This window comes from Temnothorax americanus, unplaced genomic scaffold (assembly GCF_048541705.1).
Source record: "Temnothorax americanus isolate GAGA-0224 unplaced genomic scaffold, ASM4854170v1 Scaffold28, whole genome shotgun sequence".
NCBI classification, from domain to species: domain Eukaryota; kingdom Metazoa; phylum Arthropoda; class Insecta; order Hymenoptera; family Formicidae; genus Temnothorax; species Temnothorax americanus.
The window spans coordinates 2,265,070-2,280,735 of NW_027509421.1; the positions used below are offsets into that span (position 1 = coordinate 2,265,070).

General features: G+C 43.2%; 1 protein-coding gene and 1 long non-coding RNA gene across 5 annotated transcripts in view; one reads left to right on the plus strand and one right to left on the minus strand.

Moving 5' to 3' along the window:
* Positions 1 to 15,666, plus strand: part of LOC143899646 (uncharacterized) — a 249,144-nt gene that overhangs the window by 193,677 nt on the left and 39,801 nt on the right. For all 3 annotated transcript variants that reach the window (XM_077410063.1, XM_077410061.1, XM_077410062.1), the window contains exons 7-9: positions 3,455 to 3,778; positions 11,440 to 11,737; positions 14,454 to 14,599. In XM_077410063.1, the coding sequence (XP_077266189.1) occupies positions 3,455 to 3,778; positions 11,440 to 11,737; positions 14,454 to 14,599 (768 nt within the window). The remainder of the gene's footprint in view (positions 1 to 3,454; positions 3,779 to 11,439; positions 11,738 to 14,453; positions 14,600 to 15,666) is intronic.
* LOC143899659 (uncharacterized) overlaps positions 1 to 15,666 on the minus strand; it is a 184,015-nt gene that overhangs the window by 83,526 nt on the left and 84,823 nt on the right. The gene's annotated exons all lie outside the window — the stretch shown is intronic.

The window sequence follows — 15,666 nt, forward strand, 5'->3', positions numbered from 1 at the left end:
TTAACTTTTGAGTGGCATCACGTTCAAAAAAATCTTATAAAGAAATGTTCAAAAAAGAAGTGTAACCACCGAGGGTTAAAAATTCATCACTGTTATTTTCGATTCCTCTAATAAATCCAATAAATGATTGCAAATAGTTTACAACTTTATATTATTGATCAGTCGGGTTGCCTATTCATCTTTCAACGCGTGGCTGACACTGACGTTTCAGCGGAAAAATCCGAGTCTTCGAAGAAACGCGAAGGAAAAAAGGCGATGGTGATAGCACAGAAGTAGAAGCACCTGGAAAAATTCAGGAACGGGTCTTTTTTCCAAGCGTTACTCTCAAATTACTTGGAGATCAAAAAACCGACTCTCCGCGGCGCGGCGGGCGGTCGAGCGAGAAGATAAAAAGGTGAAGAGGCGCCGGTCGCGAGGGCAGTGAAAGAGCGAGCCGCGGCGAGAAAGAGCCTTGGAAAAAGGGAAGGCAGACTTTCGCGCGCGCGAGATGTGATTTAGATACGCGGCCCCCGGGATCCCACCGCTTCCTCTATTCCGCGCTCTAGAAGGGACTAAAGGCCGGAAGAAAAGGATGGAGGAAGCGAGAGAGAGCGCGAGAATGGTCGAAATGGCAAAGCGGAATAACTGAACGAGCGGAGCTTGAAACGATAACATCTCTCGCTCTTTGCGCGGTCTTTCGGGCTGTACGTCGAAGTCCGGTTCCGAACCGATAATTGTCGGTCTCGTCGGTCGCGTCGAGGAAGCCGAGGGATCTCTCTAGCGGCGACAGAGCTCGGACAGAATCCCGGGTATCGTTTTTCACACGGAAATCTCCTCCGAGCTCTCGCTCTCGCCAAGTCGATCGCTCGCTCGCTCGCTCGCTCGCCGCACCGTCAGGTCGCTTTCCGCGCTTCTTCCTCGTTCATTCGTCTTCCTCCGATCATCCCTTTCCGTCTGTCGTTGAATGCCCCGGCTCTCCTAATGGCGCTTTAAAGAGCGCTCTGGGAAGAGCGTCTTTACGGCGACAAGCGTGGTCGACGGCGCGTCGCGCGCGTCCGCGGTCGCCGCGCCCGAAACATTTTTGTCGCGAATAGCCTCGGCTATATACAGAGCGATACTCTCGTACCCTCTGCACACGCTCCCTCGGATCTATCGGATCTTTCAACCGCCGGTCCTTTTTGACGAGTTTTAGGTCAGCGTTTTCTTAGCGGGAATTTGTATACTGAAATAGTTTCCCATCCTACGTACAAAATAAGACTTCGCTGGCTTCCAGAGGAAAAAAGAAGACGCTTAAGTCAAAGCAAAAAAGCTTTTCTTTGCTTATCGCGCATGTTATGTGATGCACAGTTGAATCCGTGGACTCTCTTGTATGTTACAAAATTTAAAACCTAATACGGTGTAACGCGTCAAAGAAAATGAAAGATGACTTTTTGAAAAAGTTGACTTCTTTTTCAGTAACATGAGTCGATATCTCGAGAAACAATCTTCTAATAGATAAATCTAGTAGAAATTAATTAGTGCGGCGTTTTAAATTAGCAGATATACAGCGATTATTCGACTCTCGTGATGAAGCAATATATCCCTTTCATCTATTTTCCCCGTCAACCATGAATTGCTACGTTTTCATTAAAACTGCACACGGCGAATAAAAAATCCAGCGGCGAAGTGAAAATGGATATCGAAGTATGGCCGACGGGCAACGGTCAGTAATCGCGGTAACGTTTTTCACGTGGAAATCATGGCGGTGGTCCGTTTACGATCGCTGGAGGACGTTCGCTCGCTCACTCGCTGCCGTCCGGACGTTCCTCGCCTCTCTCGTCTGATCGCCGCTTTTTCTCGAACCGTTTGCATTGGCTCATTCCTTCAATGGCGTGTTTTCAGGAGCGCTATCGAAATCCTCTTTACGAGGCGGTGCTTCTAGCCACTGCGAATGGCTGATAATGGGGGCACGTCGAAAGAGTTTACTTCAACGATTTGCCAAATCGAACGTTAAGTTTTAGCCGCGATGTATATCGATATTTTCGAGCTAGAGCGCGATTAATATATGTATTTCGATGAGGCAAATCAGCGATGGTTAGGAGGCATCATTTCTGTTTCACTCGCGCATAATATTGCTGCGCAACTTTAATTTTAATCGATAAAAATAAAAAAAGATCTTAGAGCCGCAACTAGGTGTTCGTGTCGATGTTAATGCGAATTAAATTTCACAAACGTTTCGGTCCGTGTTCAGACCGTCTTCAGTGTAGTACAATGAAACATAGTTACAATGAAACGGTAATTAAAAATTACAGAAGCACGCAAAAACGCAATCTTCTAAAACACAAAAGTTCTCTCCGTGTGGGCACGTCGTATTAAATACATCGACACGAACACCTGGTTCTGGCTCTAAAGCGTTTTATTTTATTTTTATTGATTTTTAATTTTTGAGCCTCTTTATATTTAATTTTCATATTATTATCGGTATGTAGAATTTACTTTGTCGAAAAAAGTAAATAGAAACAGTGAGACCCCAGCAATTGTGATGCGAATTCTATGATGATATCATTCCCAATCGTTTGCTGCAGATACTGTAAAGTTTCCGCACTATCCAAAGGTACAAATGTTACGGAAGATTTTGCCCCGACAGCCGCTTTCAAGCAATAGAATCGTTAAGCAAGCGTCATTGAGAGCTCTCCCCTTTCGATTCTTTAGCGAATGGTCTCGCACCCAACGTATACGGAGTCGCTCTCACAGAATAAAACTTTGGGACGTATATCGAGCCGAAGCTACGGCGGCCGTTCCTGAGAACGAGTCTAGCGTGTAAAACGCTTCGAAACTTCGAAAGCATGTTTATAGCGCGCTCCGCGCGCGTCAAACTCAAATTCATTTAATTTTGTTGCTCCAGACAGTTTAAACATAGGAGCGCGCGCAGTTTCAGGCCGCAACCGTGCTTCACCATTATCTTGTAACACGCTTCGAAACGTTAAATGCACTCTCGAAGTTTCAAATGCTTTACGCACGCTTTCTGCGCCCGTGCGCGCTGTAAGAGCACACGGTGCTCTCGGATCTATAAGCAGATCTTAACACATCGGGGCGCCGTTGACAATTTGCTAGTTTCGCACGTAGAGACTTCGCCGATATCGCGCTCGCAGAGGATTAAAGAAACGCCGGTAGGTCCGCTCGGTAGTTGTTTCGAGAGTTTTTAAGTAGCCGCTTTATTAATAGATAACGAAGAAAGATCGGTTCTCGAGGATTGTTTGTAGAAATTACTGTTCGAGAAACGGTTCGCCAGTATTGTTCGGATTTTGTGAGACATTCCGATACATATCGCCATCCGAGAAGGCGTTGAAAGACGTTCCGATCTTGCTACTCGTGCGGTCTCGCGCACTATGCCACGCGAATGCTATACGGTTTTGCGGAAATTTGCGCTCGCTCGAAACTAACCGTTAGCTCCCGATGGTTTGCTCAAGATGGTATTCTCTTTCGCGCGTTTCAGTGGAGGAGCTGGAATGCCTGGCCACCTGGAAGGAAGGCAGCAGCCGTTACTTAGTCGGCCGTCTGCATCACGGCCACGCGTCCAGCAACGAGGATCGATACCGGTGCTTTGTCTACGAGAAGGCAGGGCAGCAGACGGTGCAGAGTAACCTGAACAGGGCGGCCATGGGCATGGGCACCATGGACCACGAAGTCGCTTTGCCGGCCGGCGGGCCGGTGCCCGAGGGCACCGCCGAGGTGTACCGGGTGGCGCAGAGCGGCGACGCGACGTGCAATGGTCTGTTCAGTCCTATGGAGGGTTCCCGAACGATGACCCTGAGGAAAGGTGAGTCCCGGTAAAGCCTTGACAAATCGAATTTTCATCTGTCATTCGATGACTTGTTGACCTATTTCTGCTTTCACCGCGCGTTGTAAAATGTGCGGTATGTGCACTAAATGCGTTTGCAGTTATTTTATTTCGTAGGTTTATTTGCGAAATAAAATAACTGCAAATTTTAGAATTGTTAGATCCCAAAACTGATATAACAGTAACTTTTTTAATTTTTTATTCTGAAGCGATGGCATGTAAGCGTTGAACTCGTCTAGTTCAAACAGTCGCTGTTTCTATGTTTATGATCCGATTGTATCAAGAAATATTCGAAGTCAGTGTGTAAAAATAGATATCCGATTTTCATTTATCAGTTGACGTATTCCAAATTAATCTGAGTAGCAAAATTACTATTTTCTGACATGAGTGTTTTTATTTAATTCATCTCTGACGTTGACGTCGAATATTAAAAACAGAATTATTAAGATAGATTGACCAAGGAAAATATTCAGAGAGACTTATCTGTTCTTACTTACACATACAATTAGACAAATCATAAAATGGGCACAAATCGATATGTATAAGAAAATAGATCCATAAAAAAATTGTAAGTGTCCGTACTAAAAATCTAAAATGGAGCAAATTTGCAAACAACGTCGGAATAATAAATCATTTAAAATAATAATTATATTTCAAAGTGTAATGCAAATGGCTACAGGGACGTCTTAATCTCGCTCATTCGTTTCTTTGTCATCCACAAAAGCCTCGCCTCACCAAAAAGCAGTCTTTCAAAATGAACTCCTATTTACTACCGCGCGCGCTTATTTCTATATCACGGACTATTTTTTTTTTAGTGGGTCGCCGTTATTGTATTTTTATTTTACATTAGCGATTTGCTACAATACCTAATAGAAATTTAAATCGCCATCGAATAACCATAGCTGCGCCCTGCGATGAAGATTTCGCGCGGTAGCATAGACATTATAGCGGATGAAAAAGAGCTATGGTTGTTAAAAAAAAAGATTTAATTATCGTAAGATATTGCGCACGGTAATAAATCGTATCAGCGATTTGCAATCTCCCGTTCAGTTGTGTGATTCGTCGTTAAATTTGTTTCATTTGCATCGTACTCGTAAATTTTAATTATTACAGTGTAAATACGTGCTTGACGAGGATTCCCATTGGGACGCGGACGTTTCAATTTATCGTTATTTTTTATCTGGTCGAATTTTTAAAATTTTTTTGTACGATCGTCGCCGCCCGCGCGCGCGTCGTTACATCCCCCCAATGCCGCGATGCATGTTGCATATAACGATCTCGCGCTTCCCACGTGACGTCTTAAGTGAAATGTCCGCAGCACTCAACAACATTAAATTACAACTTGTGCAAAATGCGAGCGGCGGAATGCGGTGGCGGTAACGTGAGCGTATACTTTTAAAGAATTGCTAATCAACGCGCGTACGGGTTTTTCCATTCCATGAATAAGAAGAGCGTGTTTGCACTACGTCTGGCGGGGTCGTGTTCTACATCTCCCGTCCCTCCCATCCCTTACCCCGCTCGCGCATTTCCGTCTTACTCGCTTTTCATCTCGGGGCTCGCAATCCCATTTCGCTCCGTTAATGGATTCATATATAATTACCGGGGCTTCACGCTCTTGCATTACGCTTGATAAATATCATTGCGAAAGGAAAGATATGAAATTCTCGGACGATGAAAGCGGGCTTTAAAACCCGTGGAGCGCCCGTGGGAGGGCCCGGCGTCGATCGGCAACACCATCCCCCCTCGCCCCCCCTCTCACGCTTGGCCGGGCGTACGTTTTTCCGTTCTGCGATTTTCCGGATGCCCGGCCGCGCTCTGGAGGATAAATAACGTTGGATTAAACAAACATCTCGTAATACCCGCTCTCTCCACTCCCGGTAGTCTTTTGATCCGAAATGTACACGCGGATATTTCGCAGTCGTAAATATCCCGTGTTTTCTTAATTTCGTCCCCGTTGTACGTCCGGGAGGGTCAAGCCGCGATACTCGGGCGGGCGTAATAATGAATCGCGGGCCGTGATGTTATCGCGATATCCGCCGAAATTATCGCGCGGGGACAAAAGCGGCCCCGGTGATAAACAGGGTTCGGACGTTACCGTCGCCGCGCTTATATCTGAGGCATGATCGTTAAAATCGGTGGGGGTGCGAGTGGTTGCGCGTACACGCGCGTACATACACACGCGTCACACGCGGCCGAGCAACGGCTATACAGCTATTTCCTATCCGGTAGTGAACGTCACCGAAAAATAACCGATCCTCTATTGTTATTGCCGCGTAACAGCCAATCTCTCGCATGCCGCACCTCGCGCGCAGCGCGGTGCCATTATGATGGCACGTGAGTTGACGTTTTGTTACGTTTAGTTATGCTGTATTGTTGAATGGACAGAGGTGGCGTAGCGCCCGATTATGCTTAGATTTATTCAAGTGATACGAGAAAGATTTTTATATTTATTAGGCAAACATGCATTTAATTAGAATGAGTTCTGAATAATAATTTCTATCAAACCCCTTTCTTCAAAAATTTCAAAATTTTCATGTCGCATTATAAATAATTTATATAATAATTGACGCCAAAATACAGGCGGTGAACATTGGATACTCACGAGTAAAATGGGAAGCATGGCAGTGAGTTCTGAAGGAGATCGATGGTAACGCTATTAATGCTATTATTTGCATGATAAAGCTCACGTGACGCGATAATAGGGTTTCCCGCAAGCGATGACAAATCCCGAGCCCCGATGATGAATCGCAGAGCCGTCTCTCGTTTGTCTCTTCTCTTTTTAGACTTGTTTCTTGCAAAACGAAACTGGCACTCGCGCGCAGGCACGCGCTAATCGAACGTGTCAACACGCGCGCGCCCGGCTTCGCTCCGCGAGTAAGAAGAGCATATTTGCACGACTTTTCCGCGCTCGCGTTTTATTTTTCCCGCCCTGGTCCATCCGTCCCCCCCTTCCCCCTTCTGACGTCTCCATCCCTTACCGTCCCGTGCTCTTGAGTTTGCAAACCTGTATCTTGCTTCGCGCACAGTCTCGCAACACTCCGGTGGATTTTCGCGATCCTCCCGCGCCATCTCTTCGGGGCGCGCATCCATCAGTGTTTCCTTTTCTCCTCTCTCTCTCTCTCTCTCTCTCTCTCTCTCTCTCTTTCTCCGCCTCTTTGCCGCGCTCATCGCGCGCCTCTCCAATTGCCACTTTCTTCGGCAAATCGTTTTAAGTCGAGCGGGAGTCACCGACACGCGCATAAAACTCACCGAAGAAAAGAAGAAGAGAGAAGGCGCGGGGTGGGGGAGAGGAAAGGAAGGAAGAGGGTCGGGAAAGAGGGAGGCTCAAGGACGCAGTCAGAGACAAGCCTTGGAGGGATGCTTGTAAGCTTCGCCGCCGTTAATATTACGATCCGCGTCTAGGAAAAAGCGCGAGGTAAAGGCGGAAGGGCAGCCAGGTGAAGGGACGCGGAAAAATGGATTAACATTGAACCTCTTTCCCGCCTTCACCCTTCAAGCCTTCGCCTGGGCTCCTTTTGTTCCACTTCGCTCCCAGTATCTCTTCGCGCACGTATCTCGCCCTCATCTTCCGACACTCGCGAGCCCCTATTAACCGCGGTCCGCAGCCTCGGTCGAGATCCGAAGTTTGTTCAATTAGCTCGGCATCTACTTCGCCAGAGTAAATATCTGGGGAAAACTGCGAGACTGCGACCCGAGATACTCAGACCGGTTGCTCGGGGGTTGGAAGAAGAGTCAAGTAGTTAGGCGAACGGGGAAGGACAAATTGCTCTAATTATCCGATCGAAAAATTTCAGGAATAACGTTATTTCGAATCGTTATGAAAAGTGAAAAATATATTGACGTTATTATTAACAGTAAATTAAGAAGATAATACAACACGCATTTTGTAGTATAAATGAAAAATGTGTTATAGATCTATATATTATACAAATTGGACAAACATTAAAAACGGTATAACTTCATAATCTTTTGTTAAATTGTGTGGATTATTTAAATAAATGGTACACTGAAACGAAGAAGGGAAAATGAAAAATATAAGTCGCTAAAGAGTCGTAACATATACTTTTATCTTCCTAGAATAGAGATTCAATTAGAGACTAAATTTTAAAAATTTATTTGAGTAAAAATTATTAAAATGAAAACGAGTATAGAAGGATGTAAATGTTAGAAAAGTAATGAATGACAAAAAAGTCTAGGATCAGGTCGGAAGACCTGACTATAGACGTATTAGTTCATTTTGCGATTGTGCGCGATTTATATTTCGCTCTGTTCCATCTCGGATTGTCAGCGCGGCCGAATCGCTTTAACCCAATTCGGTCACATCTACAAAAGAATATTGTGGATAGTACAAATGTTCAAGCGTTTGTCAAACGCGATTGCCAGTAACGGTATAAATGTAATATTCGCACACGACGAAATCGACGTAATTCCTCGCACGTGCGTACGCGTACATCCACTCCATTATTAATTCGTATATAAATTTATAATCATGACATCACGCATATTCCACCGAATTACCGTCGCTTTATCTGCATTACAATTATTTGTAATTCGCTCAAAATTGCACGTAGGCTCGATTCAGAGCGGTTAAATTCATTCGGCCTATAGTCCCCCATCGCGCCGACATGTTCCAGGGCCAATTTTGGAAACTTAATTGCCAACGGGTTTTAACGTCGCCGTCTGCCTTTTAATTTTAAATGAACGCGATTCTAGATTAAACGATCGGGATGCCCGATATGAAGATCTCTAATAGAACAAGACCCCTTAAAATTGGGGTGTTTTTCTTTATAAAAAAAAAAAAAAAAAAAAAACTAAGCCATAGATTGAACAAATTTTATGACAAGCACTAGATTATTGTATTGAGAGTAGCTGTAAAAAATTTCATGCAAATCGGTCCACTATATAGTCTCCGAGATATTTCTGGTATCGATTTTTAAAACACTATTTCGGGAAAATAGCTGCCAGGACCTCATTTTTTGACATTTTTTATTGAAATTTTCAGGAGATGTTCTCAAAAGACTACTTTATAAGATATGTATATTTATTTTAAAAAAATATCAAGAGACACGGTAGTGTCTCGCGTCAAATATACGCGAAGCGAGACCGCACCGTGACTCTTTGACGCGACGCGACGAGTTGCGAGCACTCGATATAATTTTACCACAATAAAAATTCATTAATTTCGACCTAGTTTTAGGCCTGTCAAACGTAAGTAACCTTAAAATGAAAATAATCGCGCAAATGTAGGGCATTATTACGTGATTATTACACGAGATTACGTTTCGCCGTATGATACTGTCAAAAGGGCACACAGCGGGGAGGCCACGTACTATTTGTACTTTATCGTTTTCTGCAATTAATCTAAAAGGAACGAAACTGGGGCAATATACGTAATTTGTATTTGTAGTATAAATCATTTGATGGGAATTTAAACGCGTTTCACCGAAAGAGCGTGATGTAGGTCACCGGCACATGTGATATGTAATATCGTACCTTTTGTTTTTGTTTTTTTGCGCGATACGCAATTTAAAAATTTCACGTCACGTCTTTTTCACTTTCACGTTGTGCTGTTAAGGTGGTTCTTTCGTGAGAACAAGTATTAGATAAGTACCTAAAATTGATACATGTTAAATATACAGTAATAAGGAACATGTGTACGAAAAATCAAGTGAGGTTACCGACACTTTACAAGAAATAAGTCGTTCTAAATTTGCATTCGCGGATCGTGCCATTGTCATTCTATCCTTATTTACATCTATAATGAACGAGAAAGATAGAACGATGCAAATCGCCACGGCCGAGGTTTTCAACGAATAATACATGTACTTAGCGATCAGATGAATACATTATTCATGTCTTAAAATATTCCCTGAAGTTTCCGGATTTCGTACATACCTTGAAAATAAGGGCTTGCCGAATGTTTTGCTCTGATATATGAGGTTAAATAAGTAGTGGATATTGCTTTACTCGTACTGTCATGCCTGACCTAACCTAACGCGAGTCCAACCGCACTACTATTGTGATATTTTTTTAATTAGTAAATAATTAAATACGATTAACGCGTGCGTGTAAAATCATGTTATATTATTATAATTATTGGAATGCTGTGTGTAATGTTTGTTTTCAATTACCTCATGACGGACTGTTACTTGACTAGCTGGGTCCGCGAAAGAACCACCTTAAATGAATAAATTACGTACGTAATAGTTTATCCTGACGTCCAATGAAAAAAAAATACGGACCAATCAATAAATATATATCAACGAATAAAATTTAAAAAAAATAATAATAAAACGGGGGAAACATCGACGCGAATCTACAAATCAACAACTTTATCAACGTTATTAATTTCTAGCGCGACGTGACTGAAACGAACGAATAAAATAATGACGATAATAACAGCGTGATCGTTCCTAATCTTAAAGGAAACGGGCGAAAAGACACGGCTCGACGTTTACGATCGCGGGAATTTGTATCTTGGCCGTGGGGCATCGCGCGAACGTGCTTATCGAGCCGCCGAGTCGTTGAATTATTTCCATTCATTGCCGCGCCGCGTGCAACAATGCCTTTATATGCCATAAAACCGACCGTACGCTCCGCGCGCGCTCCGTCAACCCGCTCGGTCGACCTTTCGCCCTCGACCGTATACCCCTCCGCGCGCCGTGAGCCACTCGACGCGAATCGGGTGACCTCTTCTCGGTGACGCTTCGGTTTTACGTTTTACTCGGACCGGAAGTGGGACGGCTGTGGCGTATGACACACGGAGGGGGTTGGTGCCATCGTCAGTGCACTCGCTATTGTGGGATGAAAACGAAACGGACGGCGCGGGGCGGCGGGGGGAGGGGGAGGCTGCTGGATAGGCGTATTCGTTGGACCGCGCGATATCCGTTATACGATTCTGCTCCACTGTCGGGGGAGTATCGACATCGTCGGTTTATCGACTGTCGTTCCACGATATACGAAGGACTTTACGGCGAGCGGCCGTGGAGCCTGCGGAATTTTTCGGACGGTGCCCGCGGTGCTCTCGGCCGACCGGCATATCGGTTCGACGTAGCCGTGCCGTTGACGTCGAAGCCGCGGCCTTTACGGACGACGAGCCCGATATATGTGATGGGACGCGTAACGATCGTCTGGAGAATCATTCGTTTTACGAGAATCGTGCGGGGAGAGGTTCCGAGTGAAGCCGCCTTTGACCTAACCTAACGCCCCGATAGAATTCTCTGGTTAACGAGGAAACGCGAGGCTGGGTCGCGTGTTGCTAACGAGGAAATCTAATCAGTTTTTCGTTAGTCGAAAAATTCGCACATTCAAATATAAGAGAGTTTTCTCAGTAAACTCTCTTACCGCCCCGGTAAGAGTGTTTTAGCATAGATGGATGCAGACATTTGATCCTAGAATTATAATAATTTCTTGATCGTTATAAGTGTATGTCCTTAAATCGCGTCAAGAACGATGAAGCGTCTTGCGTCGAAATATTCTAGAGATAATAAGTCTGTTTCTCGATTTTCAGTCTGTTCTACTTGTCCGAAATAGAATTGACTTCACAACGCGATACGGTGTGGCTATATTTCTTACTTGTGATTTGTGATCAGATGCAAAAGCGCGTTAAACGACTGAAAACGTGGTGTTTCCTATTTCAGTCTCGTCCCCGGGCGAATGTCGATTCCCAAATTGGCTGACTGGACACTCGAGCGGCGGACTGACCTGGCACACTCTGGACCTCGGCAGATCCTACACGTTTCATTCGCGAAACGCGTCTCTGCATGTCGCCAGACCAAACACGACTTCGTCGAGTTTCGAAGGCGGGTCCATGGACCTGCAATACGTGCCCGGGCCGGAGGATCAGGACGTGAAGATCCTTTGCAACAGCATAAAGCAGTCGAATGGCGCGCAGACCATGACGACGATGACGCTGGTGGCACACTTCACTGTCGGCTGGTAAGATTGTCTTATTTCTGTGTATGTCTCATTTATTCTGCTTTACAATTGTACATTTTATATATGTGAGTATTTATATTGAGGAATTATTTAGTTTTTATAATCTTTAAGAGCGAAAAAAGCGAGGATGTGTTTATAATTTATTTTTATTCAAATATTATTTTTTTAATTATAAAAATACACGCCGCATGTGTGTGTATGTGTGTGTGGAAGATGTGAAGTTAGCGTATCATTTTGTGGAAATTCGTAAAGTGCTGAGAGTTCTGGCTTTATTTTTAATAGTTCTATACTTCTTTATAGGTTAGACAAATAATTCTGATCATTAAAACACAAAAAATGCCTCAAGACAAACTGAGATGCCGGTTCTCGCTGAGACGTAGCGTCTCACTTTATCATACAGGAGTTTTCTTAACATCATTGCTAGATTTTAAAAGATTTACACAAGTTCTACATAAGTTCTGAAAAGTTCTGGCGATAAATATTGTTTTTTTAATTTTAAATGATTTTTATCACTCGAGGGGGGAATGGACAATAATTTCAATTATTCTAAAAGAGTTCTCGTGCAGTTCTGAAAGTATTTAAACATTTTACATAGAGATCTGAAAATAAATATTATTTTTGAATTTTTTAAACAATTTTTATCACCCGACAAAGGCGCCCTTACATGAATAAACGTGAACGATTTTCGAAAATTCTATATATTCATTATATCTCTAGTCTCTACTATTATATAAAAGGGAAAAGTTTGTACTGTTGTTCGGGGTAATCTTAGAAACTATTGGACCGATTTTGAAAGTATTATATATGAAGTAGGGGTAGAATTTCCCGGGGAGTGCTATAGGGTGTATAGTTTTTCGTTACCAATCTTTATTGGAACCGGTATCTGAAATTTTTTCAATTTTTCGGGAAATAATTGACGAATTTTAAAGAATTGTATTTAAAACAGGGGTAGAATTTTTTAATAAAGGGGTTATCGATTTTGGCTTTAAAAAATCTACGTAATTGGTCTGATTTTTGCAAATTTTAAGATAAGCTAATTTTTTTATGGATAGAATATTATTATATTGAATTTGGCGAGAATCGGTGATTACCGATTTTATTCCTTGGTTTTTTAATTGAAAAATCGAGGTTCTGTATACATCGCGAGCGAGCCATCTCAAAATTCCCGAAAAAACGCCTGGGTAAACCAAGTGATGATGTCGCTGATCGGTAAGTGAAATATCGGAAAAGCGGAAATGACTCAATAGAGTGTGAAATTCGAGTAGAAAAAGACCGGTTACGACATGTTTAATCCAAGGAAATATTTATGCGGTCCGATTTGAAATTATACAAGCATTTAGTTATGATTCAAATTACGAATATCAATTTTATCCGAGTGTAATAATTGGGAAAATGGATGCAATATATGTGATCATTGTCAAGTAAAAAAGTTTAAAACTTAAACACCTAGAATGTGTTATTCATGCAGAAAAGTTAAACTACCATCTTTAAATCAACCACCCGACACACTCCTTATGTTTGTCCACAATAAGGATATTGAAACACAAATGAAGTCGTTTCAAGAAAAACGACTCCCGGGCGAAGCCCGGGTAACTAGCTAATAATAGAATATGTCTCATGTAGTTCTGAACGTATTTTACCATATTATTCTGAGTTCTGACAAGAAATCTTATTTTTTAATAATTTGGATCGCTCGAGAAATGCAACGCTAGGAGGAGCATGGAGGTGAAACATGGAGGTAATATTCGAGAGTTCTATTCATTGTAAAAGGTTTCTCTCGTAGTTCTGTATTTAATCATTTTATAAAGAGTTTGCAAGAAATGTTATTTTGTATTTTTTAAATAATTTTGATCGCTCGAGAAATGCACTGCTAGATGCATGAAGGTGAAACGCTGGTCGATATTCGAGACTTCTATTCACTATAAAATATTTTCCGTGCAGTTTTGAACGTATTTAATTTTCTAAAGTTCTGGCGATAAATATTTATTTCTCATTTTTTAATAATTTTTTGATTGATCGAGAAATCCAATGCTATAGGAGTATGGAGGTGAGACGAGGGAGCTGGTCGATATTCGAGTTTCATTTATCATAAAATATTTTTCTGACACTTCTGAACTATTTGACAATTTTATAAAGAGTTTGTAGCACAAAATGTTATTTTTTAAGAATAATTACAACTATTTAGAATCGGTCAGCATTCCACCTCTGTCCCCATAAAAATAAATTCCTCGAGTGATAAAGATCATAAAAAAAACAAGATTGCCATAATTCTTTCCAGATCTTATATAGTGCTATAAATCTTTTGAAATCTAGCAATGAATGTTACGAAAAACGCCGTGGGGCAAAGTGAGACGCTGCGTGAATCTTTGTGAGAGAGACATTTTTTGTGCTTTAATGACCAAGACTATTTGTCTAACCTATAGAGAACTCCACAAAATGATACGCCAACTTCACAAACACACACACATAGAAGATAAGACATGAAGAGAGTTTATGAATAATTATTTAAATAATAAAAAAAAGAAATTGTCGCACGGAAAAAAGTTTTACGGGAGAATCGATTCACGTTCACGAAATCGCGATGATACTTCGTAATTCTAATCCGTATCCGCTCGTCCGTAAATATCTGTTCGGATATCTACAGTGGTCGCGATTAAAGCGACAGGAATATGCTCGCCCCGATCTTTACGGATCTTCGCGCCCTTCTTTTTTCCAGTCGGAGCGGTTTTATGTGCATGACATTCTACCGAAGAGACGGCCACGTGATCGAGCTGCAAACGGGGAGCGCGGTATCTAGACCGGAAGAAGCATGCAGCCCGCCCCATTTTCTGCAGCACAGTACGCCTTTTCTCACCTTAGTCAGTGAGTACAATTCTTCTTTGTCTCCCCCTGTACGTTGCGTTTTCCGATTTTCGCGATGTGTCTCGTCGACGAAAGTTCGGCGCCGCTAGTCTCACGTTACCGAGACATGCGATGCATTTTTTAGCGTTTTCACGTGAAAGTATTGCGATTGTTTGCGATCTGCCGAAATTACATCGACGGAACTCGCGACGTTATCTCCGACCGAAAAACCCGAAGACCTCTTATAAGGCGGTCACATTTAGCGCGAGAGGTACGAAACGATACGGGTCTCGGTTATCAATTCCAACGACAAGTACGAAGCAATTGCTAAACTATCGGATTAACATAGACACGATAAACCTTATCATCGTGCGAGGAACCCTTTCGCGATATCGGATCCGCTTGATTTTTTTTTTGCGTGGCTATGGGGTCTTATCTGATCCACGTAAAGACGACCGGGAACGAATCACTGGCGGGGAAAAGAACGAAGTCGAGACCCTGGATGGCGGAAGGGGAGGCAAAGAGAAAAAAAAAGGAGTTGCCAAGTAAAAACTACCCGCACTGCCGATAAACCCGAGAAAACTCCAACTTCGCGGAGGAAAAAGTTTTCGCGCGGCATGGCACGAGGATTTAGAGCGCCGACACTAGGAGGCGGCTGGATCAGAGCGGGAAAGAGGAAACGAGATGGTCGGAGGATGGGCCAGGAGAAAAGAGAAGCTGAAAGAAAGGAAAAGAAGAAGAAGAAGAAGAAGAAGAAGAAAGAAGAAACGGGATGAGAAAATCGGGAATTGGTCGGGCTCGGACGATTTGTCAAAATCCCGCGAACGACTTATAAGTTACACCGTATCGTTGGCCGGTCTGGAACGCGGCGGCGCCGCGGCGCCGCGGCGCTAAGTCATTTTCGTTCGTTTATCGTTGCTCGCGTGCGAGCTGCGAGCTCGCGCTCGCGCGTCGGCCGTAAGAGATCGGGAGATCCGGGCGCCTCGAGAAATTCAATTTGCCGGGGAACGCCTTGCGAGGCGCGTCACGGAAACCCGTTTAGTCTGACAAGTTCGTGATTGAACAGCGTATTTTCTTATCATTTAGCG